This window comes from Crotalus tigris, unplaced genomic scaffold, assembly GCF_016545835.1.
Source record: "Crotalus tigris isolate CLP2741 ecotype Arizona unplaced genomic scaffold, ASM1654583v1 scf7180000023830.6690815, whole genome shotgun sequence".
Taxonomy (NCBI): domain Eukaryota; kingdom Metazoa; phylum Chordata; class Lepidosauria; order Squamata; family Viperidae; genus Crotalus; species Crotalus tigris.
Window position 1 is genome coordinate 3,967,622 of NW_024100214.1, and position 23,892 is coordinate 3,991,513.

The 23,892-nt window shown below is 38.7% G+C and overlaps 2 protein-coding genes across 10 annotated transcripts in view; one reads left to right on the forward strand and one right to left on the reverse strand.

The window, feature by feature from the left end:
- Positions 1–16,012, reverse strand: part of MFSD6 (major facilitator superfamily domain containing 6) — a 46,877-nt gene extending 30,865 nt beyond the window's left edge. For 3 of the 6 annotated variants that reach the window (XR_005554057.1, XM_039322084.1, XM_039322082.1), the window contains exon 1: positions 4,380–4,614. The gene's annotated coding sequence lies outside the window, so the exon portion shown is untranslated. Of the gene's footprint in view, positions 1–4,379; positions 4,616–14,802 lie in introns of those variants that run through there. The other 3 variants (XM_039322080.1, XM_039322079.1, XM_039322081.1) reach the window with 3 other exon arrangements.
- HIBCH (3-hydroxyisobutyryl-CoA hydrolase) overlaps positions 4,747–23,892 on the forward strand; it is a 54,969-nt gene continuing 35,823 nt past the window's right edge. The window contains exons 1-6 of one of the 4 annotated variants that reach the window (XM_039322091.1): positions 4,747–4,884; positions 17,636–17,678; positions 18,344–18,484; positions 20,498–20,582; positions 21,098–21,178; positions 22,220–22,272. In XM_039322091.1, the coding sequence (XP_039178025.1) occupies positions 18,347–18,484; positions 20,498–20,582; positions 21,098–21,178; positions 22,220–22,272 (357 nt within the window). In that variant the 5' untranslated portion in view covers positions 4,747–4,884; positions 17,636–17,678; positions 18,344–18,346. Of the gene's footprint in view, positions 4,885–16,142; positions 16,277–16,351; positions 16,585–17,635; positions 17,679–18,343; positions 18,485–20,497; positions 20,583–21,097; positions 21,179–22,219; positions 22,273–23,892 lie in introns of those variants that run through there. The other 3 variants (XM_039322094.1, XM_039322090.1, XM_039322093.1) reach the window with 3 other exon arrangements.

Genomic DNA, 23,892 nt, shown 5'->3' on the forward strand with positions numbered 1-23,892 from the left:
AAAGGAGAAGCGAAAAAGGGCTGTTGTGGGCAGAGAATGACTGCAATTCATTTGTGCAAATTTATAAAACGTGAGTAATTTCTCTGTTGCCTGTCAATAGCTTTCAACAACATACTACTCAATATATTGCTGGGTGAAAACCATACTATTATTTCTTCTTTACCACAATAAAATCAGGAAGTTGAATGCTTTATACTAGAGGTTCTTTCTATAAGTATGTTTAGCTATGGTTAACTTAACCCCATTTTCTATATTTCCGTAAGAAAAAACCAAGATTCAATGCTGGGTCTATGCAGTACATAAAGGTAGACCATGGTTGGCTAATTTGTGGTTCAATGTGACAAAAGAACTATTCTGCATTTGTCTACTATCAGGTTCTCTCAAGTTTATCGATTAACTTTGGGAAAACCAATCATTGTTATGGCCGTGGCAATAGCAAATGCTAATTTTGCTCAATTAAAGCCATCTCATGCTAACAGCATATTTCCATTTCAGTGTGAGCATATGCTGATATAGGAGGCACTCTGGTTATGCAACATCCCTAGACCCTCTTTTCTATTTTTCATAAGGGGAATGATGATGGCACTTGTTTGTTACCCTTTAATGCAGTGCTTCACGTTAATTGGATAAAAGTGTTTTTTCTTTGGGTAATGAGTTCTTGTGTCATTAGCCAATCACAATAAGGACATTAAGTTGATTTAAAGTGTTTTATTACTACATTGAGTAAAAATGACTTTCTCACAAGTAGGTTTGAGTATTGAAAAAAATATTTGGGAAGCACTATTTTTAATGCAGGATGGATACCCACTGCTTGACCGGAAGCTAAAGGAAATTACACTAAACCAGTGAATGGGGTTTTATTAGTCTAAAGAGAAATGGCTTTAAGAAATATAAAGATGAAGGGACACTGCTTGACTGGAAGCTAAAGGAAATTACATTGGAGCATTAAAACAGTGAATAGTGGGGAGTTTTTTGGATTAATCTAGAGCAGGGGTGTCAAACTGCTGACCATGGGCTGGATGCATTAAAGCAAAACCACACTCACCCCATTGCTGGCAATGGCAAAAAAGTCACGATACATTGCAACATGTCACGTGACATTGCAAGTTTGACACCCTCATCTAGAGAGAAGTACCCTCATGATATATAAAAGTGAAGAGCCATACTGTAATTCATTGATAAGGTACATGCTTTGCGTACAAAAAATCTAGGATTCCATTCTTGATATTTCTAGGTACTGCTGGAAAAAGATGCCTGTCCAAAATTCTGGAAACCATAGCTTAAGTGCCTCTTCCACCATATTTTAACTTCATTTCCATCTTTCTAGTCAACAGACTATCAATGAGGCACAATGAAAGCTGCAATCCAATCCTCTATTATTTGAGCTTACACATCACCATCACAGCATGAATAACGCTGAGATGCTAACATCAAACTATTGATTAGCTTTAAAGCTTTCTTGTTCCGCATTTATGCTCAAAAAGGGTATCTGCAATAAAAGTTTCTCTTTTAAACCAACTATTTTATTCAGTAAAAATGAAAATGCTACCCAGTATTTGGACAGTGTTGTCAACTTCTCAAAAGAGGTTAGTCTAACAACATTGCAACAAATATTACATTTTAAGAAATTCAAAGCCATCAAATTCATCCTTGCCGTAACTGAATTAGTGCTTTCTAGCCAAGCTTAACTTGATAGAACACTATACAGGTGTGTTATTTACTTTCCTCATTGCAAATTCCTACTCTACCCCCTCTATTCCCTGTCATGACTAATTACCTGACTTACCTTCAAGATCATAGGTAAAAAAAGCTATATACCTCAAAGCTATCTCTGGCCTGTGTTGAGTAAAGGGGAAATATTATTTTAACAATGGATGCAACTAAGACATGCTTGTACCTGCCTCTTGTTTAGGCTGGGGCCAAGATAAAAGCAACATCAAGTGGATGTGGAAAGAGTTGTAGGCAGGCCATGATTTTCTGTAATTGGCTGCAAATGGGGAAAGAACTTTATGACCTCTGGTCATCCCTCCATCATTATACTGATACAACAGTAATAGAGGCCTTCTGCTACCTAAATAATGTCTGTGTGGCACTAGAAGACAGAAATAAGCAGTTGAAAGATTAACAATGAGCAAATTTCATATCAGTATAGTTTGTCAAGTATAGGCAGAAAGCACTTCAAAGCATTGGAGTTAGAGAAAAGATTAGTGCTATTCTGGAGTAGTGCTAACCTCATGTCTGAAAGTGCCCTTAATGAATTTGTATCAAACCACAGAAGGCTCCTCCTGGTCACAAGCTTAGTGTTCTCCCAGAACTGTGTATACTCAATAAGCAACTCAAACAGCCAAGAGACATGAAGGGGGAGGGGAGAGAAAGAATGAGAGAGACTGGTAACTGATGTAAGGGGGGGAAAAAGCTTTTCTTCCCGAAGTAGAATGGGTGTCATCCAATTTGGCTTAAGTGGACAATAGAATCCAAGTTGATCCCATCCCTTAAGGATTGATCATCTGGCTGTAACATCAAACAAGCAAGATCCAAGGTGCATCAATCACACTGTGCATGCAGAGACACTAGTGGGAATTGTATGCCCAGCCAGAAGCGCATTAATTTATCTAATGGCCTAGAAACAGATGAAAGTGAATTTTAGTCCCACCATAGCCAGGAAAGCCAGCTGGGTGGCTTTGGGCCAGTCACTCTTTATGGGCCCAACTCACATTAAAAGATCGTTGTTGTGGAGAAAATAGAAGGAGGAAGAAGTATTAGGTATCTTCGCCACCTTGTGTTATTTATAAAAATATACATACATATAACTAATCTATATACAGATTGTCCTTGACTTACAACCTTTCATTTAGTGACTGTTCGAAGTTACAACAGCAATGAAAAAAGTGATTTATGACTATTTTTCACGCTTAGGACCAATACATGGTCAGGTGATCAAAATTCAGATGGTTGGCAACTGGCATGAATTTATGACGGATGCAGTGTCCTGGGGTCCATGTGATCACTTTTGCAACCTTCTGACAAGCAAAGTCAATGGGGAAGCCAGATTCCCTTTACAACTGTATTACTAACTCAACAACTGCAGTGATTCACTTAACAACTGTGGTTTTAAAAAAAAAGGTAAAATGGGGCAAATCTCATTTAACAACTGTCTCAGTCAGCAACAGAAATGTTGGGCTCCACTGTGCTCATAAGTCGAGGACTACCTGTATACACACACACACACACACACACACAAAATCGATCGATTTGCTGTAGCTTCGGTTTTTTTTTTATTCTGTCTGTCTGCCTTTCGATAGACAGACAGACAGACAGACAGACAGACATGAAGATAGACAGAATAAAAATAATAATAGAAACCCGAAGCTACAGCAAAAAAACAACAACGGGCGCGCCAGCATCGTGAAAAGGATGCGAGGCTCCCTCAGAGCCCGCTCGCCGCTGGCTGCCCGTTCCCTTCCTCGGCTTCCAAACTAGCTCGCAGTTTGGCCCTATTTTCCTTTTCCCTGGCCCCGGAGGCTCTGCGGAAGTTACCGCCCGGGCGATACCGGCTCTTTGGCATGTCGCGAAAAACCAACGAGAGGCGGACTTCGGCTGACAGAAGAGGAGGATCTAGTCGACGCCTAGCCGGTGCGCAATGATATCATGTTTTCAAGGATCCATTTGAAGAGGTTTTGGAAGGAAGCGCGAATTACAGAACCGTAGTAGGCAATCTAAGGAGTCGGAAAGCCGAGAGATATTTTCCTCGGCACGGTGAAGGTCCCAGGGTCCCCATTTTTGGAGAAAAGTACTCCAGGACCACCATCCGATCTTATCTAGAGTAACTCCCAACTCGAGGGGTTTATTTCCAGGTAAACGTGGAAATAAAAGAACGGCAAAGATCGCCTCGATTTCCTCCCCCACCCCCACCCCGCCTGCCCGCACGAGTCAATTCCGTCCTGCTCGCAAGTGAAGCCCTTCAAGATGCTTTTAAACCCGTTTTGCAATGCGTTCCCACGAGACGGTTGCCAGTCCCTGATCCACGCTCGCGATGTTGACTTTCAAAGCGGTCGGGATCGATCTATCTACAAAGCCCCGGGCCGGGACTAGTCTTAAAAAAGAGTTCGCCGGTCTTTTCTCCGCCTTTCATTCCAAGATCGAGCTCCGGAGTCAGAGCCACTCTTTCGCTTTCCTTGCACACCGGATGTCCACGGCGAACGCTTCGGGTGGCTGACGCCATGGCTCCCACATTCTCACCTATTGCATATGCCTAGACCGGAGGCATCATCCCCCGCCCCCGCCGGCGACCCACCAACCCCGGCCTGCCCGGAGCCTTTTTGTTCGCTGCCTCTCCCATCTCGCGATCGCTTCCCCGGCTGCAGCCGGGAGAGCCTCACCTTAATCAAGCTCGGGGCGCCGCCGGAGGCCACTTCTCCGAGGCGGCAGGCGCAGCTACGGCAGGTGGCGGTCCTCCTGGCCGCGCTCCGAGGGCGGCTTGGCGGCTGCCCAGCTTCGCGCACCATCGCCCGACTGCTGCCCCGGCGCCGCTTCTTTCTCAGGCTTTCTCTGCAAGGCCCGCCTTCTCGGGTTGCAAAGTGCAGGGCGACACTCAGCCGGCCTCCCGAGGGACTCCGGCTCCAAGGCGCTTTGCAGGGAAGGCAGGACCCAGCAGCCGCCAGGTGCAGCCAGCAGCCCCGCCCTCCCGCCAGCGCCGCGCCCTTTCTCCGCCTTCGCCGTGCGGCTGCTCCCTTCTGCCTCCCTTTCTTCCCGACCAGCGCTTTTTCCCTTTGCTGAAAGTCGCCTTTTTCGGCCGCACGGGACTACCTCTGCCGCTCCAACCTCGATTGCTTGATGGTCGAGAGCCTGGCTGCTTGCCGCAGGAACGAAGAGCCTCCCGAAAGCGTACGCAGCCTTTTGATATGAATGTTAGGAGGAATATTAACAGATCGCCCCTTAAGGCCATCTAAGCACCTTGGCATAACAGGAAATATTAAAGGGGCACGTCAGAAAACTGCAGTATGATAACAAGTAGCCTGTAAAATTATAAAAAAGGTGCCGGCGAAACTTTTAGCATAAGACATAAGCAGATCGAAGTAGACCACTCTCCTCATTTTGGTTTATTTGCAGGCAGGCCCAATGCAATTCTTGATCTCTCTGGCCTGCCTGGTAGGAAGTCCACAGAATTTGATCTGGACAGCTGTGTCCAAGTGATCACTGGAAATTGACCATGGACCCTTTCTTGTGCCATTTTTAAAAAAAATGTTTTTACTGCAGTTAGAATTCTTTTTAAAGTATGATGACTAAATTTGGATACAGTACTTGTAATGGAGTACCAGAGTAGAGTGGAATTAAGGCATTTTATTTTAATATTAGCATTAAGTTTTACTGTTCTCAAATAAATTAACATATTAAATTAATTATATAAATTAAATTATATAATAAATATGTTTATAATAAATTATCTCAAATATATAAATGCAATTAAATATTTAATTAATAGTCCTATTTTGCCCTAATTTGTTAGTCCCTCATGTTAAGAAAAAGAGATGATCAGATTCTGCATTATATGAATTCTCTGATTTTATAAAAGCTCCAAATATTATTTGCAAATAGTTTTTAGAAATACTTTGTTTATAGGACTACAGCTCTCTGTAATTCAGTGGACAATTTTGTCAGGATTTTCTTACAATTATGGTACTACTTTCCTGAGTTCTTTATGACATTAATATATTCCCCGTAAATATTCTTCATATAAATTACAACATCTAGTCCATCAGTATTTATGGAATCAAGCAGCTGAAATATTAGCCCATTCTTCATTTTTAAGTAGAATATGGTTTGCTTAAACATACAGTTAAGGTGAATGATGGAAAACAAGGGCAAAATAACATAGTAAGAGACATGCTTGATTCTAATAATACAAGCATATTCCTGTAGTGGCAATGTGGAAGATCATTGGATTTCAAGGATTTAGGATTTCTCCATATTTAGCGTTCATTCTGAGCTATGCTTTTAACCTGCTTGTTTTTCACTCTTGCTTGAATGGGAGGGGAAGCTTCACACAGCTGTTGATTGTTTAGCTTAGCACTGCCTTACTTGTGAAAATTTTCAGACTTTTATTTGTCATCCAGAATTATACAGATCAGGTCAGGTGCAGCTTGTGACCATAGAAGCAAAGCTACAAAGTTTGGAACCAGATTTTAATAAAAACCCCTAGAATTGCCCTTTTAGTTTTGAATGTCTGCATAGGCTTGAGCTTTCAGCACTGTGCAACCAGGGCTTGCTTCAAAAGGCACTCCTAAGCAGCTGGAAGAAGAGCATCTTGCTTGGTATATTATGCAATTTGTATGTGGCTAAATATACCTCTGTCTCTAGAATGACATCTGAAAATACCACAGGAGTAAGTCAAAGCTCAAATACAGAACTGAAGTAGCTGCTTAAAAAGGAAAAGAAAAGAAAAGCAGACTTCCTCTGATGTAAGACACACCTTCTCTGAAGCTCTTCGAGAAAACTAGATAGTTTCCAAATTTAAATCCAGATTTCAAAGGAAGCGAGTCTCATAAACAAATCTTTCTAAAATTATTATTGTCCCTGCTCCCACTCTACAGAAAATAAAAATGCAAGGGGGAAAGGAAGAAAGAGTAATGCAACTTTGTGACTGAAACCTGTGGTTTTTAATCTGAGACTTCTCCTTTTTACTTTCAGACGGTACTTGGTGAAATATAGAAGGAATCTGCCAACTGGGCAGAAAAAAAAAACCTTCAAACTACTTTTCAGCAACTATACTTAACTTAGGGTCTGCTTCTATATGTCTCAAAAGAAATCAGCATGTAAAGAATTTAAAAAAGCCTTTAGTGTAATTGTCCTTCGTGTCATTTTACTTAAATATGATTGCTTGCACAGAAACTCTGATTAAAGCTTGAATGGAGTCTTGAAAGAGACTGCAGTCTATACTTTTATTTATTAAACAGATTTATATAGTCACTCAACTCACAGTTACTCCAGGCAGCAAACAAACACACTCCTTCCAGTCCAATATAAAGAACAGTTGCTGGAACTGAGTATGTCTAGTTTAATGAAGAGAAGGATGACGGGGGGGTGACATGATAGCAGTGTTCCAATATCCCAGGGGCCGCCACAAAGAGGAGGGGATCAACCTATTCTCCAAAGCAGCTGAAAACAGGACACAAAGCAATGGATGGAAACTAATCAAGGAGAGAAGCAACCTGGAACTAAGGAGAAATTTCCTGACAATTAGAACAATTAATCAGAGGAACAGCTTGCCTCCAAAAGTTGTGGGTGCTCCAACACTGGAGGTTTTTAGGAAGTGATTGGACAGCCATTTGTCTGAAATGGTATAGGGTTTCCTGCCAGAGCAAGAGGTTGGACTAGAAGCCCTCCAAGGTCCCTTCCAACTCTGCTATTCTATTATCCTTGTGTGTTTGTAGAGCCACATCTCTGCACTAACATCAGTTTTTTTAGTATATTTATTTGTTATGTGCTTATATTTAAAGGCAATGTAAGACTGTTCTTTCCAAGTCTGAAAGGATCCTTGGCACAATGGTCCTTTCTCATACCGAGAGCTTTGTTACAACAGGAGACGTGTGAGACACATTACTTGTGGCTTAGGTACTCACTCACAAATTTGTCATCAAAGCACTGGAGAGAGAACACTAGTGTTGGGAGAAAGGAAAAAAACACCAATTGGGGGTAATGAATTGGGAGTCAAAACTAAGACAAGCCAACATTATTGAAGATAAACCAAGGCAGAGCACCAAGGAATTTATTTCTGTGATCCTTTAAAACAGAGGTCCCTAACCTTTTGGGCACCAGGGACTGGTTCCATGGAGAGAGGTTTTTCTTTAAATCAGAGGGCACATGGTTTTGTGTGCTGCCTGCATCCCGCAGATGGGGCTTTGCTTGTTAGTGCAGACCGGTTGCTGACATGCCGTGGCCCAGTACTGGTCCACGGACCAGGAGTTGGGGACCCCTGCTTTAAAAGACATTACACCCAAGACTCCTGAACTGATAATAGTAATAAGTCCATTTGCTTAGCAGCATAATCTATGAAAATTATGCATTTGCCATAATTTTATATTGTCCTATTTTCCAGGGACTAATGCATGAGCTGATAACAGTGCTATTCATCCCCCATGTCCCAAAGAAGCTATTTGTAGTATAATACCCAATTTATAAAAACAATACAATTGCAGTTACTTGAAGGTAAATTCTATTTGAAGTCACAAAATACTCCAAGAAAGATTTAAATAATATCAAAATTAAGGCTTCCATCTTTAAAGGAAGACTACAATTTCTCTTATGCCTTCTGGGCAGAAGATAAACTACAGTAGTGACATCTTTGAACTACTGTAATCTCCAATAATTTCTTTACTCTTAGGTCTCAGAGAAACCAGCCAATGTGTGTCCTTCGAAAACATAAAAATCAAAACAGAACTCTTTTCTTAAAGGAAAGGAAGTGGAGCCTGAAGTGGGATTGCATCAGTCAGGTTTTTTTTAAAAGGTAGAGATCAGTTGAGACAGCATCTTGCTGGAAGATTGTCAGGGTTCTAATTTCTTTATCTGTTTGCTTTGATGGTGGCTATTATGATATGAGCCTGCAGGACTTAATGCTCAGCAGAACAGGATTATCTGCAAACATACACTTCTTTACTGAGGGCTTTTTATACAACATGACGCAAGACAACCTGTATAAATTAGATGCGCAATCAAGGTTGTTAGGTACTGTTGCCTTTCAAACTAAACTCCTAAAAAGCATTCAGAAAGCGTTACTATCATTCCATTTGCGAATCACAGCAAGAAGAATTTACCGGTTACCTTTCCATTACCTCCTCTTTCAAGGTTTGTCATAATTAAAAAGCTTCAAACTATTTTTGAATATAAAGGATAAAAATCAATGCAACTTTAAGAGGTTTGTAAACTCTTTCATAGCTCATTAGTAAAACCTGTAAGGAATTCTTTGCCAATTCTGGAAGCTTAATTATTCTGTGTGAAAGAGGCAGCATACACTTAATAAGATTTAAAACATTACATGCACATACTCACATAATACTTTAACAACCTGAGTAAATCTACTCTGTTAATACTGAAACTCCGAATCTCAAAGTAGATGATACATAACATTTTCATAACCAAATGCTTATTTTGGGGGGCACTCTGAAGATCTACTTTCAGAATTATCATAGTGACTTATAACCAGTGAGATGGATATGAATAGTAGGACAGAGAAGCATTGTACAATTGATGACGGTTACAAATAATATGTCTAATGTTATTGCCTCATAAATGATTATATGCCATTATTTTAATTTTATCTAGTGAATACTGTTTTAAAAACTCACTTGACCAAAGTAGAGATGTACCAATTTTTCTGCTATCAAAGGCTGATAATGACAACTTTTACTGTTCCAGTTACTCATTAGCAGCTAAGCTAGCAAATTATGATGAAGTTGTAATCCAATATATTTGAACTCCCCAAACTGAAGAAAGCTGGCCCTCCATATGTAGTGGAATATTATTCTGTTTCTTTTTTAAAATACAATAATTTTATTAAAGTTTATTCAATATTACCAAGTTTAATTATAATTTTTAGTTCTTTTCAGTTTCCTCTTATCAGTTTTTCTAAATAACAGCATTTTCCCTTAGAAAGATATATAATTAAAACATAACAGATAAGATAACATAGAATTCCAAATTATTTCAAATCCCTCAACTTTTAATAAATTTTTATCTTACTACAATCAAGATTCTAATAATTCTTTTACTATTTATTTAACCACCACCGCCCATTTTTAAGTTCTTAATGTTGCACTTATGTATAAATTAATTTGGTTACTAATATAATATTTATGCTTTACCTTTTGATCATGTACACACTGAAGCTTGATTCACATTTTGGGGTTATTTGTGGTAAAGGGTTTGAAGATTGTACCAAGCCATGGTTCTGCTTAACAAAATTTATTGCATAGGTAACTGAGTTCATGCACCATGTTAGATTATAAACTGGCTTTATAGAACTACAATAGCTGGGTATAGATCTGACTCCGAGCCACAAAACAAGCAAGATGTTGTCCTTTAGTGAAAATCCTGCTATGTTCTCTGGAATGAATTTGATTTTCTCTCCTGAGGAAGTGGACAGCATTTATTGCAGGATTAGTAACACAACCATCTGTAGTCTGGACCCTTGTCCTTTTGGGCTTGCAAAAGCCTCCAGAGAAGTTGTCTCTGGAATCAGGACAGTGATGTCCTTGAAAGGGGGAATGTTGCCTCCATTTTTGAAAAAAAAGTAGTACAGTCCCCTCAAGAACTCATTGTTCAACCCAGATACGCGGGACAATTATGTGTGGGATTCTCATGACGTTGCTTTCATCTCATCCACAGCCCCAGTTGAGGCAACCTGAAGTAATAGCCAATTGGTGCATTTGCTTTGTTTGTAAGTGATTATCTAAGTTGCTCTGTTCTGCAGGCAATTCTGTAGTAAAGCTTTCTAAACTAGAACTGGTCTGTTTCTCTCACCTCTCCATCCCCTTTCATCAAGCTGGTACTCTCCTTGAGCATTAGGGCTATAACCCCAGAATTCCCTTGAAAAAGGAAACTGCATGACCAAAGTGGAGAAAATTCATCCAAAACCTGCTTAATTTGATGCCAGTGGATACTTACATAATTAAAATCCTGGCTCTGAAGATATATTTGGAGACAAAGTCCCTTTATATCATTTTTAAAATCATTTTCTATTCTTGGAAACTGTCTGGACAGCTTCCAGCAGTTTACTTCACATGGTTTTTCAGAAGTGGTTTGCCTTTGCCTGCTTCCCAAAGCTGAGGGAAAGGGATTGGCTTAAGGTCACCCAGCTGGTTTTGAGCCCAAGTTGGGACTAGAATTCACAGTTTCCCGGTTTCTAGCCTCATGCTTTAACTACTATACCAAACTGGCTCTTGTACATCAATAGTTTGGAATAAAGCAACCTCAGATTTTTCTGTGGCTGCACAAAAATGACCCTTTTTAATTTTTATTTTATTTTAATGCACAACTTTAACTCATGTAAATTTACTCCTAAATACAGCAATCAGCTCCAAATTATAGATTTAATAAAAGAATACTGAACAAGGTAAAATGAGGACCCAGATTGTTGGGGGCAATGTAAATATATATTATACACATTAAAGATAGATAGATAGATAGATAGATAGATAGATAGATAGATAGATAGATAGATAGATAGATAGATAGATAGATATACATTGCTTACTGGTGTACACTGCTTAGAGAGTGCTTGCATTTAAAGCGGTATATAAGTCTCATAAATAATTCATAAGTGAGATCAAAACTTACATTTAGTATCACTCAATTTTATCACATTTCCTGCATATAGTTTATACACCGGAGAACATTTTCCTTGATTTTTCAGATGCTTTAAAACTTATTTTCCCCTAGTAACCTATAGGATCTTCTAGAGTTATCTATAATTATTTTCCCTCTTTTTTAAAAAACAAAAATGAGGAAAAACCTTATATCTTATAATGCCTGTGTGATTCTAAGTTCCTAGTGGGAAATACATCAGTGTTGGTCAGCTGAACTCTAACTAAGTTCTTGCAGCTTCCTTTATATTTATAATTCTTTTTTTTTTCAATATTTTAAAAGAAGTTTTTCCTACTTTAAAATATTCCTGTCTCGCGTTTTGATCATCTTTGTTCAAACTATACATGTACAGGATCTGCATAAACTAATGGGAAGGAGCTAGTAGAATTTATGATACAAGGGTGGCTATTGTACATTTCGTCCTCTGTGACTGGTAGGACTTTCAGAGCAGCTGTTACAAGATAAAATATTCTTTGGAAGAGAACTAAAAACAGATGGTATGTCTGAGCAAGCACAACTGGAAAAATACAGGCGGATAGTGTTTTCACATTGACATTAGCCCTGCTAATGAAATATTGAAAGATAGGTTGTGATTTTACAAGACAGGTTATAGGCAGAAATTGGCCAGAAATTCACAATCAGTTGAGTCTTGAAGAGAGATGGAGAATTTTATGAGCGTATTTCTACATCTTTAAATTGACGTACATTATAGCACCTGCCACATAAATATAGTTGTTTCTGGATATACAGGTATAAGGAAAATAGAGACAATAGTGTAGTTATTGGGCAAATAAGAAAGGTAAAGGTGCTTTGAAATCAAGCCTGCAGTTTCATTGGCAATGTAGTTTGCAGTTGTTTTATGGCTTGTATTTTTATGGATTTTGTTTTATGGATTGTATTGTTTTATTCTTGAGTCTAAACAATAGATCTGGAGTATTTAGGACAGTGATGGCAAACCTTTTAGAGACCGCGTGCCCAAACTGCAACCCAAACCCACTTATTTATCAGTGGGTGCCAGATGGGAATGGCCCACTGGGTGGGCGTGGTTGTGGTGGTCATGGCAGACTGGGTGGGTGTGGCAAGGTAGGCGTGGTCACCTCGATGTTGCTCATGGAGGGATGCCTGTGGGGGCCAGGCAGGGTTCGGGGAGATCCAGGGGGTCTCTGGCAGGTGAGGCAGTGGGCAGGAGGGGTGAGGCGAAGCAAGGCAAGGCAGGACTGGGATGCCATTGTCGCAGGGCGAAGCAAGAGCCGGGGCAGTCCTGCCTGACACCATCGGCCCCCGCACACAGAGGCTAGCGAGTGCATGGGGGCCAACAGTGTCTGTCAGCAGCCACAGCCTGCCGGCCCCTCAGCCGGTGCACCCTGGGGCTCCACAGCCTGCCACCAGAAGTTCAGAGAAGCTGCCTCTGAGCTGGACGGCCAGCCAACAGCTGAGGAGGCAATGCAGTGGATCGTGCCTGGGAAAAGGAGATCATGCGAGGCCAGGAGGGATGGGACGGAGGGGAAGGAAACCAGCCTGCTGGGATGCATCCGGCCACTGGGACCTCGGCAAGTTAGCGGGCGGCTGGTTGAAGAGGGACGGTTGCCATCTCCGGGGCATGGCACGTGTGCCCACAGAGAGGGCTCCGAGTGCCGCCCTGGCACGCGTGCCACAGGTTCGCCACGACTGCTCTAGGAAATTCCTTTATCCAGATAATAACCAGGGCCAGTCTTTCTTAGCTTTAGAAATCAACCAAAGTAGGCTAGAGGTGATTCATTTTCCCTTGCCAAATCGAATCAGTTACATGAAATACATAAATGAAAGAAGAAAGAGCTAAAGTCTAGTGTTGCACAACATTCAAATTCCTAATTCATTGGAAAAAAAATTCTGATTTGCAAATATTAAACCTCATATGAGAAACCTGTTACTAATATTTCTGTCCGTCTGATTTTCTTGGATTTTAGGAACTGATAAGTTGAAAATGAAAAATGATGCCAAGTAGGCTAAATGGATTATACACCCGCTCCCCAGATCCATTATGGAAGCAATAAAAATGCCCTAAAATGCTTAGAAGGCAAAGGAATGTTGGTAACAAGGAGAAGGGATATTTGGAGATGAAGCCATTTATGGGGAAGTAAGGGAAACAAAAGAAACATCACTCAAAAATCATTATTCTAATAAATACTCTATATTCTTAATAAAGCTGTAGTCCTATTTTCATTAGTTTACCAACTCTGCCCTCATGGATTACATGTTACTCTGACTTACATAAATATGGCATTTCCATCCCTAGCTTTGAAGGTTTGATATTGCAATTTCTGGTATCAAAGAAATACAGTTTGGCCTTCAAAAGGATGAGTGTTGCCGGACTCCATTATTAATGCTCTCCAGTGAGGGAATTTCTTAACATGGCTATAATCAATGTCTTTATTATTCCTTGAGCCTTAAAGCAGATAAAACACCGAGAGGGTGCCCTTCAGACAGAGAATTAAGACAATAATTGCCTTATTTCATCCGTTTATTGTTTTTGGGATTAAATACAGTAAGAAAATCTTACATGAACGTATATCAGCTTCATGTTTATTAGTGAATTATAGCCACCATCTTACAAATGTGACTCTGCATGGCATACAGTTAAAAAATACAATAAAACCAAATAATAAAAATATTTAAAATTAAAATAATTTAAAAAAAACATTAAAAAAAATCAGAGTCCATATGTGCTTTTCCCATTATTTCTCCCTCACCCATATTACAGCCCTTGAGCCAGTCAGTTTGAAATCAAATGGAACTTCATATAGCTTTACATGGCAATAGGAATGTTACAGATATTAACAACATGACCTGTCTGTTTACTGGAACTAAATTGGATTTAGATTCCCTAAGTTAGGTTACTAGTGAAAGACATAATTGCTATTTTTTGGGCAAGTAAACCTAGCTTTGCACTCCAGTCCTGCAAGATACCATGGCCCAAAGATACATTTCAAATAACTTTAGATTAAAGTATTCAGATTATTTAAAATAATTTGATGTTATGGTGAAAAATAAAGCTACTTCTCATAGTAACTCCTAACACTAGTGTTGTTTTGCTAAAAGCCTACCAGTCAAAAATGGTAAGAAATCCTCATATGTACAATAAGTACTGCATCAATGACAGTTTATTGTAGCAGAAGAATTGCTTTAAAATGATCCCTCTGTACTTTTAAGAGAACAGATTGATGTACATCAATTAAATGGCCACAGAGAAAAGCAATTAAAACAAATACAGAGAATACTCAATGTTTTTCCCCATCTGTGTTAAACATGTATGTTTTAAAAATAGAAAAAAAGATTATTGTGTGAAGGAACATGGAGTCTTTGTATGAGCTCAGTTCTGGTACATATAGTTGAAGGTAAATAGTAATTAAAAATAATTTTAATAAGTTCTCCAGACCATCTTAGATAATGAGAAATCTCACTTACATGTTTAACTGTTTTGTTTTCTTCTTCTGTATTACTGATTCTTTGTCTTACACACGCCCTTATTCACATTCAACAGAACTGTGAGTAAAAACCATCAAAATAGATAAAGAACTGTGTCCTTTTTCCTGTGAACACTGTTACAGTACCTACTTGACATAGTAGATATGATGTCACAGTGGAAGGCCTTATGTCATAATGGACTTCCCAGTCTATCAGCCATGGGAACAGTAATTTTGAACTGAATTTTTTAATTTTGAATTGTTTTTAGCATAGCTTCTAATCCAACTAAAATATTTATGAATTATATATGGTTGCTTTTGATGATGCATACAATATTTTTAATTTAATTATTATGAATATCATTTTAGATTTCTTTTAATACCATTGATGCTGCCTCCTAAACTATTAAAAAACTGATTTCTAATCAGTTTTGACAACATGTCATAAAGCACACACAAAAAATCCCTAATGCACTATTCCTGTTTTTCTTTATATATGTCAGTGGATAGCAGATTCATACTACTATTCATTATGAAATCTTCTAATTCTATTCTTCATCTTTCTTCGGGTTACCGCAGTTGCTTTAATTACCACCAGGGGTCGTCCTATACAACAGTCCAGAGCTCTTTGAAGGAGAACTCTGAAATATGTTCCCAAGTCATTTCATTCACAAAAAACGAAATCAAAGCAATACTGTGCTTCTCGGTTTTAGGAACTCTTCTTTTTGTGCGCAATTAATTTTTTAGCATTGGTCCCCCCCATATCAGGAAAGACAACACTGGGGAATATGGGTAAGATCCAGATTTCTATCGGATGTATTGGTGACCTGATCCTACCAGCTGACCCTTTCCTCCACCAAATAAGATTTTTTTTTTTTTTACCCCTTCGAGTCAGTGTTGATTCTTGGAAGCAGCTGATGTAACAGTTCCTGCAGTTTTTTTGGTAAAAGTTTTTCGGAAATGGGTTGCCTTTGCCTGCTTTTTCCTACGGCTGAGTGAAATGTCCATGCCTGAAATGCATTTTTTGAACCGCTGAAAGCACAGATGAATAGCTGTTTTGACACAGGGGAGGGATATTTAGCTGTAAACTCAAATCGACCACGAACTGCCACCGCCATATGGCCAGCGATGCGTGATTGTTGAATGCCTCTTGTACTCCATCCTTAAAGTGAAACGTGGAGTACATGACAAAGTTACCCTCTGCGAGAGACTTCCGCTTCTGCGCCAGGAGAATTAATCCAAATGCAGAGATTCCTGCTCCAAAGCACGAGACGGTTCCCCGGTTCGCTTAGTTTAGCTTCTGCTAGCTTCCTTTACACGTGTTAGTCGGCAGCAGGCACTGAGCCTTTCCAGCGCACTTAGATGATGTCATCAGGGCGCGCCTTCTCGGCAGCTCCTTGTTTGGGCGAGGTGTGAACAGGCGGTGGCGTGATGGGGCTACCGGTGACCCCTGTGGTGCGGACGTGTCTTCCCAGGTAGATTCCGACGACTGAGGGGAAAGGCTACTTTCAGTTTCGACGACCTTAGTAGGATGGAGTAGACGCTTGCTCTGAGCGGTCGCGTTTTCCCCGGGCATTTACTTAAACGTCCCACCGAGTTCGGAGTTCTGATCATTGAACTCTTGCCGTTTTGAATAAGATCAAGTCTCATGTTGCGTGCAGAGAGAGAGACGGTGTCAGCTGGGCGTCCAGCGTAGATTACAGTTGCTCCCTCTCTAAATGCATAACGCGCTGCAAACGAGCAAAAATAACTTTCAGTCGTCCTGATTCTGAGCACCAAAACGGTGAAAAAATCTTCTTATGCATCGCATTGCACTTGCACTTGCGCATGGTAATAAAAGGCTGAATCGATGTTCCTAGTTCTAAGGAAACTTGAACTGTAAAAGCTTTTTCCAGGGGGCAACTTGACTCATTTGTTTTTCTTTGAAGGCGTTTCGCTTCTCATCCAGGAAGCTTCTGGATGGTGGGGAATGGAAGAATTTACATTCCTTGCAGAGAGCTGGTCATTTGCATTCATTTTAGAGAGTCATTGAGGCCATTTGGAGGTTTATTTGTGTCCTCACCTGAGCAGTGCAAATGTGGGTGGAGCCTTCTTGGCTGCCAGACTTAAAGCAAACATTTGATTTATCAACCGAATTTGCGTTGCAGGATTAAGCATTGATCTGAGACCATTGAAGCTTGCCCTGCATCCAAATGCAGAGACAATTAATTTCCTGCTATAAAATAAACAAAAACATATATATCTGTGTTAACTTGTTTGGAAATTGGAATAGAGAATCGGGCTTTGCGTTGTGTGTGTATGTATGTATATGTATATATGTATGTTGCTAGTTGGATAAGATCCATGCCTTGTGGAAAATTATGGTAGCGAGAAAGAATAGATTTATAATATAAAATATAAAAAGGCTTATGTATAAAAATAATTAAGACAGGATAAAAAAAATCTTAAAAAGATGGATTTTATTAATTAGTACAAATGTATTTCACATGTTTTATGTCATTTTATGGAATCCCAGATCCTAGAGTATTTCGGGGGAAACAGTAGAGAAAGGACATTAGGAGAAAAATATGGTTCCAAAAATATACCACAGTCATGTAAAGTCCCATATATCTGGCCAGTATTCTTGAAGTTATATACTGTTTGTATCAGAGCAATAGAAGGGAAAAAATCTTTGTATAGTATACTGGAAACATTGTAACTACATTAAATGGATGTATTATTTTGAGAAATGTGCAGTGGAATGAAATGCATGTCTAACAAAAATACATAATTTGTTTTATGTATTTACATTTGCTGTGGCAGAGATATGTCTGACCTTGAGTTTCTTGTTTCAGGTTTACACCTTTCAACAGGTTGCAAATCACACTACGACACTTAGTGAGTATGGACATTTCTGCAAGTTGGGTGAATAAAAATTTGTTTCAAACAAAATAGCCAGAATGCACAGACTAATTCTTCACTCCCAAAGAACAAAAGGAAAATACTTTTGGAATGTATTGAATGTTTCTGACAGAATTATCATCTGGTAGTTTTTTGTTTCAAGAAGAGATAAGGGTAAAATCTGAAGAGCCTCAGATAGTTAAACAACATTACTTTTTAAAAATGTAAAAGTAATAATTTAGTCTTATTCAAGCCAAATATATGAAGCAGAATGAAGAATATTATAAAATAGTTGACAGGTTCCTAGTGATTTCACCTTGGCTTATAAACTTACTAAACTATGGAATCTCTTAGACAAAACTCAATTCTGTAATCAGTTGGGTATATTTGACAATGTTAGAATGACATGAATTAAAAGCAAGAGTTAACCCAAAGGTATTGTAAGATATGTAAAAAACAGTTCTATGTTCTGGAGTACTCAGTTCAAAATTGGTGGAGGTTCTTATAGTCAGTTTTGGGTACTTCTGCAGTTTTTTGCTCTTTTGTCTTAAAAATAGCAATTTTTAGTATGTACTAATTAATTATGTCTTTAAGATCTTCTGCAGAATTACAGATTGGCATTGAAGCATCAGCTTATTTAAAATCTTTGTCATTCCATACAGAGTATGACTGGATCTAAGGATTCTTCAGCTGAGGTTCTGCTTGAAAAAAGAGGGTGTGCTGGCATTATTACCATGAACAGACCAAAGGCTCTGAATGCATTTACTATTTCCATGATTCGACAGATCTATCCCCAGTTAAAGGTTGGTGGCTTTATATTAAAACAAAAGTTACCACAATACCAAAACATTTAAAATATAGGTAGTCCTCGACTTATGACCACAATTGAGCCCAAAGTTTTTTGTTATTAAGTGAGACATTTGTTAAGTGAGTTTTGTCCCATTTTATAACCTTTCTTGCCATGGTTGTTAAGTGAATCACTGCAGTTGATAAGCTAGTAACACGGTTGTTAAGTGAATCTGGCTTCCCTATTGACTTTGCTTGTCAGATGATCACAACAGGTGATCACATGACCTTGGGGCATAGCAATGGTCATAAGTATGAGTCTGTTGCCAAGCATCTGAATTTTGATCACCTGATCATGGGGATGCTACAAAAGTCGTAAGTGTGGAAAAAAAGTCACTTTTTTCAGTGCCATTGTAACTTTGAACGGTCACTAAATAATCTGTTGTAAATTGAGGTCTGCCTGTAAAACGATTGATGAATGGTTTGACAGAAGACATATGAGACTAGCTAAACAATGATGGCACTTCCAGTCAAGCTGACATTGATTGCTCCATGCACTTTGCCACTAAAAGTGTAAATACATTCTGTGAAGAAGCAGTGCGTTGAAGAGAGATGAAAGTTCTGTTTGTGACACAGGTCTTCAGTGGGACATTCATGGCATGGCTTGAGATTATAGTAATGATGTTATGAGGCTTGTGATAAAATATGTTGACTGCAAGAGCATCTTCATCTTCCTCATTTGGTATCCTCTGCTCCCTTCAGAAAAATGAGGCGCCTATGAGATAGGGAGAAATGGAAATAGTATGCTTTTCTCCTTGCTTGTATGGATGCTCTGTTCAGAGAAAAGCTCCATTTGGGCCATCATAGTGGGTTCACTTTCTTACCAGCTTTTTTTGAGGAAGGGACGTAACTATCATGATGGTTTGTACCTCTTGCATGCTGGCTTGTATGGTGGAAAAAGGTGAGGAGAGATGGAAGTCTAATGTGCTAATCTAGCCTCTTTTTCATGGATATTCTAAGAAGGAAAAAATGTCTTTCAATCCTCTGTGTTACTTGCTATGATTTGATTTGATTTGATTTATATGGTTGCTCATCTTGCAAAATGCCACTTGTGGCAAAATGCCACTTCCAAACAGCAAAATTAAATAACAGAAATAAGAAACATATATCATAACGTAAGAAAATCAAAGAAAAGAAAAAAATTACAACCAAGAATACATCATCCAACAGTAATTAACTCGGGCACACCTCACCTACTGACCCATGCCCAGAATAGCCAGGTCATAAGAGCTTTCCAAAAGTTGTATGGGGTCAGTCCCAATCTAATCTCAAGTGGGAGGATGTTCCAAAGGGTACCAATAGAAAAGGCCTGTCCTTGGCCATAGTTCAATAAGTAGAGCTGCAGTATTTACAAGGTTTCAGTTTTATACACTCTATTCCTGAACTTTACCATACACATTTTTATCTGGGAGTACGAATAGATTTGACTGACTTTCAAAAAGACATTCCTAGGACTGTGCGATAGATAGAAAATTGTGAGTTCCATATATTGCTGAATTACAATTTCTTATTCCGAAAACACAGTGATTGGGAATGCAGGGTAGTGTATACAGTCAGGATGTCCCGGATGGAAATATGCAGGAACAGTTACCTAGGCAAAAGAGACTGAATCTTTTTTTTAAGACTGAGAATTGAGGTAAAATTTGGTAGGGTCAGATAAACACCTTTCTGCTTTACTGAATTATAGAAAGAGGGAGTAGGTACAGCAAAAAGATTCTGTTATTATAGCCAGTAGTTTTAGCCTTCCTGTGGAGTTGATTTCCTGGACTGGTCTATTTGAGTGAGGCTGACAATAGACAATGTTCCCCAGGCCTGCTACAAACAGTTCGAATGCTTTGGCTTTCTATTCATTCTGGACAATCCAGCATTGATCTACGTGACTTTTATGTGTATTGCATAATTTGAAAGAAGAGACAGCACATTTAAAATGTCTAATGCTCTGACATGGTCTTTCACAATATTTCTTTCAGAAGTGGGAGCAGGATCCTGAGACTTTCTTAATATTAATAAAGGGAGCTGGTGAAAAAGTGTTCTGTGCTGGGGGTGATATAAAAGGTGAGAATGTGAACATTTTTTTACAAAATTCAAGGCTTTGTCCTTGTTTTTTAAAGAAAGAAATGCCATCCTACTCCCCATTCAGTGCTAATGCCAGCATGGCCTATTAACATGAACTCCTTATCTTTAAACACGAGAGGACCTCATAAGAAGCCATTTCCTCAGACCTCATTTAATTTTGGGTGACCCACTCTCTATCCTAGCTCAGAGTTCTCCAACCTTGGAGGGGAGAGCGACTTCCAAATTACTGCGCACGCACACACACACACAAATGACACACATATGCGCACCACGGGCAGCCATTTCTGTGGCCTACTGGTCAAGACCCTGCAGCCCATTATCGGGCTGCAGCCTATAGGTTGGGGACCCCTGTCCTAGGGCACCATCATTCGCTAACAGAATTTGCTAACTCTTGTGAAAGGAGCTGTGGAAGCCGGAAGGAAAGAAAAAATGAGGAATATTTCAGGATATTAAATGTTGTCAACATTAATTTTGACATTTGTTTTGTTTTTCAGTTATCACTGAAGCAGGAAAACGTGGAGACAAATTAACAGAATATTTTTTCAGAGAAGAATACACATTGAACAATGCCATTGGTGTGTGTACTTTTTATAGTACTTTTATAACTTATATAGTATAACTTTTATAACTTATATAGTATTTAATAACTTTTTTTGACGTTATCTCCTCAGTGAAAATTGTTTTTTTAGGATAATAGATATTTATTGTGTAAGCCAATAAAACCTGTTCTGCCTGGTATCTTTAATGTTTAGGAGTGAAAGCTATTCATTTAAAGAAACACAGCAGAGGAGAATGAGACTTTATCAAAGGGCTTTAAAATTAGGATGATTATTATTTTTTAGATCATTTTAACATCACATCCCAAAAGATAAAGAGTGAATGCTATAACCTCTTACATGCAAAATTTGAATCAAAATTATTATTTGAATATATGCTTAGTACAAAGTTATATTTACTTGCAGTTTTTACAGTGTCCCCGTTTCATAGTTACATTGGATACTACACACACACACACACACACACACACACACACACACACACACACACATATAATATATATAAAGCTAATGAAAAAAATTGAAGGTGGAATATTTAAACCAATTTCCTTCTTGTTTACTTGTTTTTAATTTTTTCTTAAGTTATTCTAAAAATGGTGTTTCCATATTTAAAATGTAAAGCTCTGATTACAGAATGCCCTTCTTATTGAGACCCATTTGACATTTAATATGTTTTTCTTTTGATAATGAACAAATAAGCATTTCTTTATGCGCCATCACTTACAGATCTTAATCTGATTATTAATTCTGGTACTGCCAACTTTTTTTTTTTCATTCTGGCCTGGTTTTACTTCTCTGCTGTGTTTTACAAGATGACTATTGTAATCAGGTTAAATGAACAGCTGTTTTTCTTCCCAAAACATTAAGAATGGAAAAAAAGAACCAGCATCTTAAATATAAAATATATTTTAAAATGCTCTTAACAATGAAAAAATAATAATTTAAATGTTTTAACTTACTCCTCTGAACATTTTATTCACATTATAAAGATGCATTTCCTTAGATAAGTGAGCATTCTAATATTTTAAGTAGGATAATGTGTTCTGTAATTTTTCACAGGCACCTGCAAGAAACCATATGTGGCACTTATCGATGGAATTACAATGGGTGCTGTAAGTGAAAACATTTTGTAAAATAATAGATTGGTTTGCCTTGTGTTTCACAACTAGTCTTAAAAATTGTGGGTAACTAGCTACAATAATTTCATGCAATCTTATTTGATGGATAAAATTGACATTTATTTATATTGGAAGAAGGTTCACAATAATTCTGTCTTCTCATACTGAATGTTCCTCGTGCTGCTGAGTTAAACTAATAGTAAAAAAGAACTTTGGTAAAGGAAAATGAGAATACTCTGAAAGAAGTTATTCCGGGAGGAAGAATATATCTAAAGCTACAAGATGAAAAGTGTCTTAAAAAAACAGTAGTCAAAAGAGTAGGGAGGAACTATCTTAAGAAACCTCTATAGCAAATAAAGGCTAAACAAACAGGATAATCAGGGACTCTGGTTTTAAATATAATATTTTTTGAGAAAGACACTGAAGGAATTTCTATCTGTTGCTATTTGTCCTATTACTTAATTGTAGCACTATGATGCCAATGACTATCTTACCTTGGTTTTGCTAAAGGATTGCGCTCTTGGAAAGAACATCCTGTTTGAAGAATCTAGTTTCCTTCTGCTAATATTTGGTTGGCGTCACATAAGCAGTGCTTAAATACAAAGCACTGTATTATGCGTGGTTTTTGCAAAGAAAAGCAGTTGCCTGCTTTATTTTATATAGGATTGGGTATGTTCTCCTGTTGCCTGTTGTATCTTTCCTCTTCTTCTGTTCCTTGGGAATAGTCAACCCTTGAAAAGCTGGGTGTAATCATTGCAAATGGTGTAGTCTAGTCACCAGCTTTTGGAGATACACTTTTCATTATACGTCCCCCTCCCTTTCTCACCTTGAAAGGATTGAGTAGGTATAAACTGTCTTTCTCCTAAATTCTTCCTTGTTAATGATAGCACTGACATTTTGTGTTTTGTCACATGACAATGTTTTTCTTTGAGATTTCAAAAAAAAAAAGTCATTTGATCCTAGGGCCAACTTTGGATTTCAAATGTACAGCTGAGCCTTTTGTCTGTGGGCAGGTGTTGTGACAATCTGCCACCTTATATCAGTTTATCCTGATCCAAAATGAAGTCTTAGTGTAACATTCTGTACTTTGAAACTGCTAATCAGACAAGCTCCGGACCTTCCTTTCTTGTGTATCTTATTTACTTAGGCAATAGTCAGGGTATTCAGACAAAGAACTAAAGCAGGGAGATTCCCCCCCCCCAAAAAAAAACCCACCTCAACTTCATACAGCTGCATTTGAGGAAGGCATGCCAGTTTCCCCATTGGACGCTAGGCTCTGGAATGATCCTCACTGGGAGGAGTGACAGTGGAGACAGTTACTCATTATACCCAAAGCAAGATTGGTCTTGGCTTGCAGGTCACTTAGTTTACCAAACTGTCACAATTTCTGAAGGCCGAGAAACCAGTGTAACAAGATCACTGATACTGCTTCTTGATTTTCACACATTTCTTTGAGCCAGCCAGCAAAACCTAGTATTGAAGGAGGGGAAAGAGCAAAGGAAATAACGTTTATTTGGGACTTGGTCTCAGTTCCTCCAGCTGTACTGACCAATCCCATGGGACTTCAGCACATTGGAGCAGAGTTGTAACAATGGCAAGAGGGTGTTAAAATCT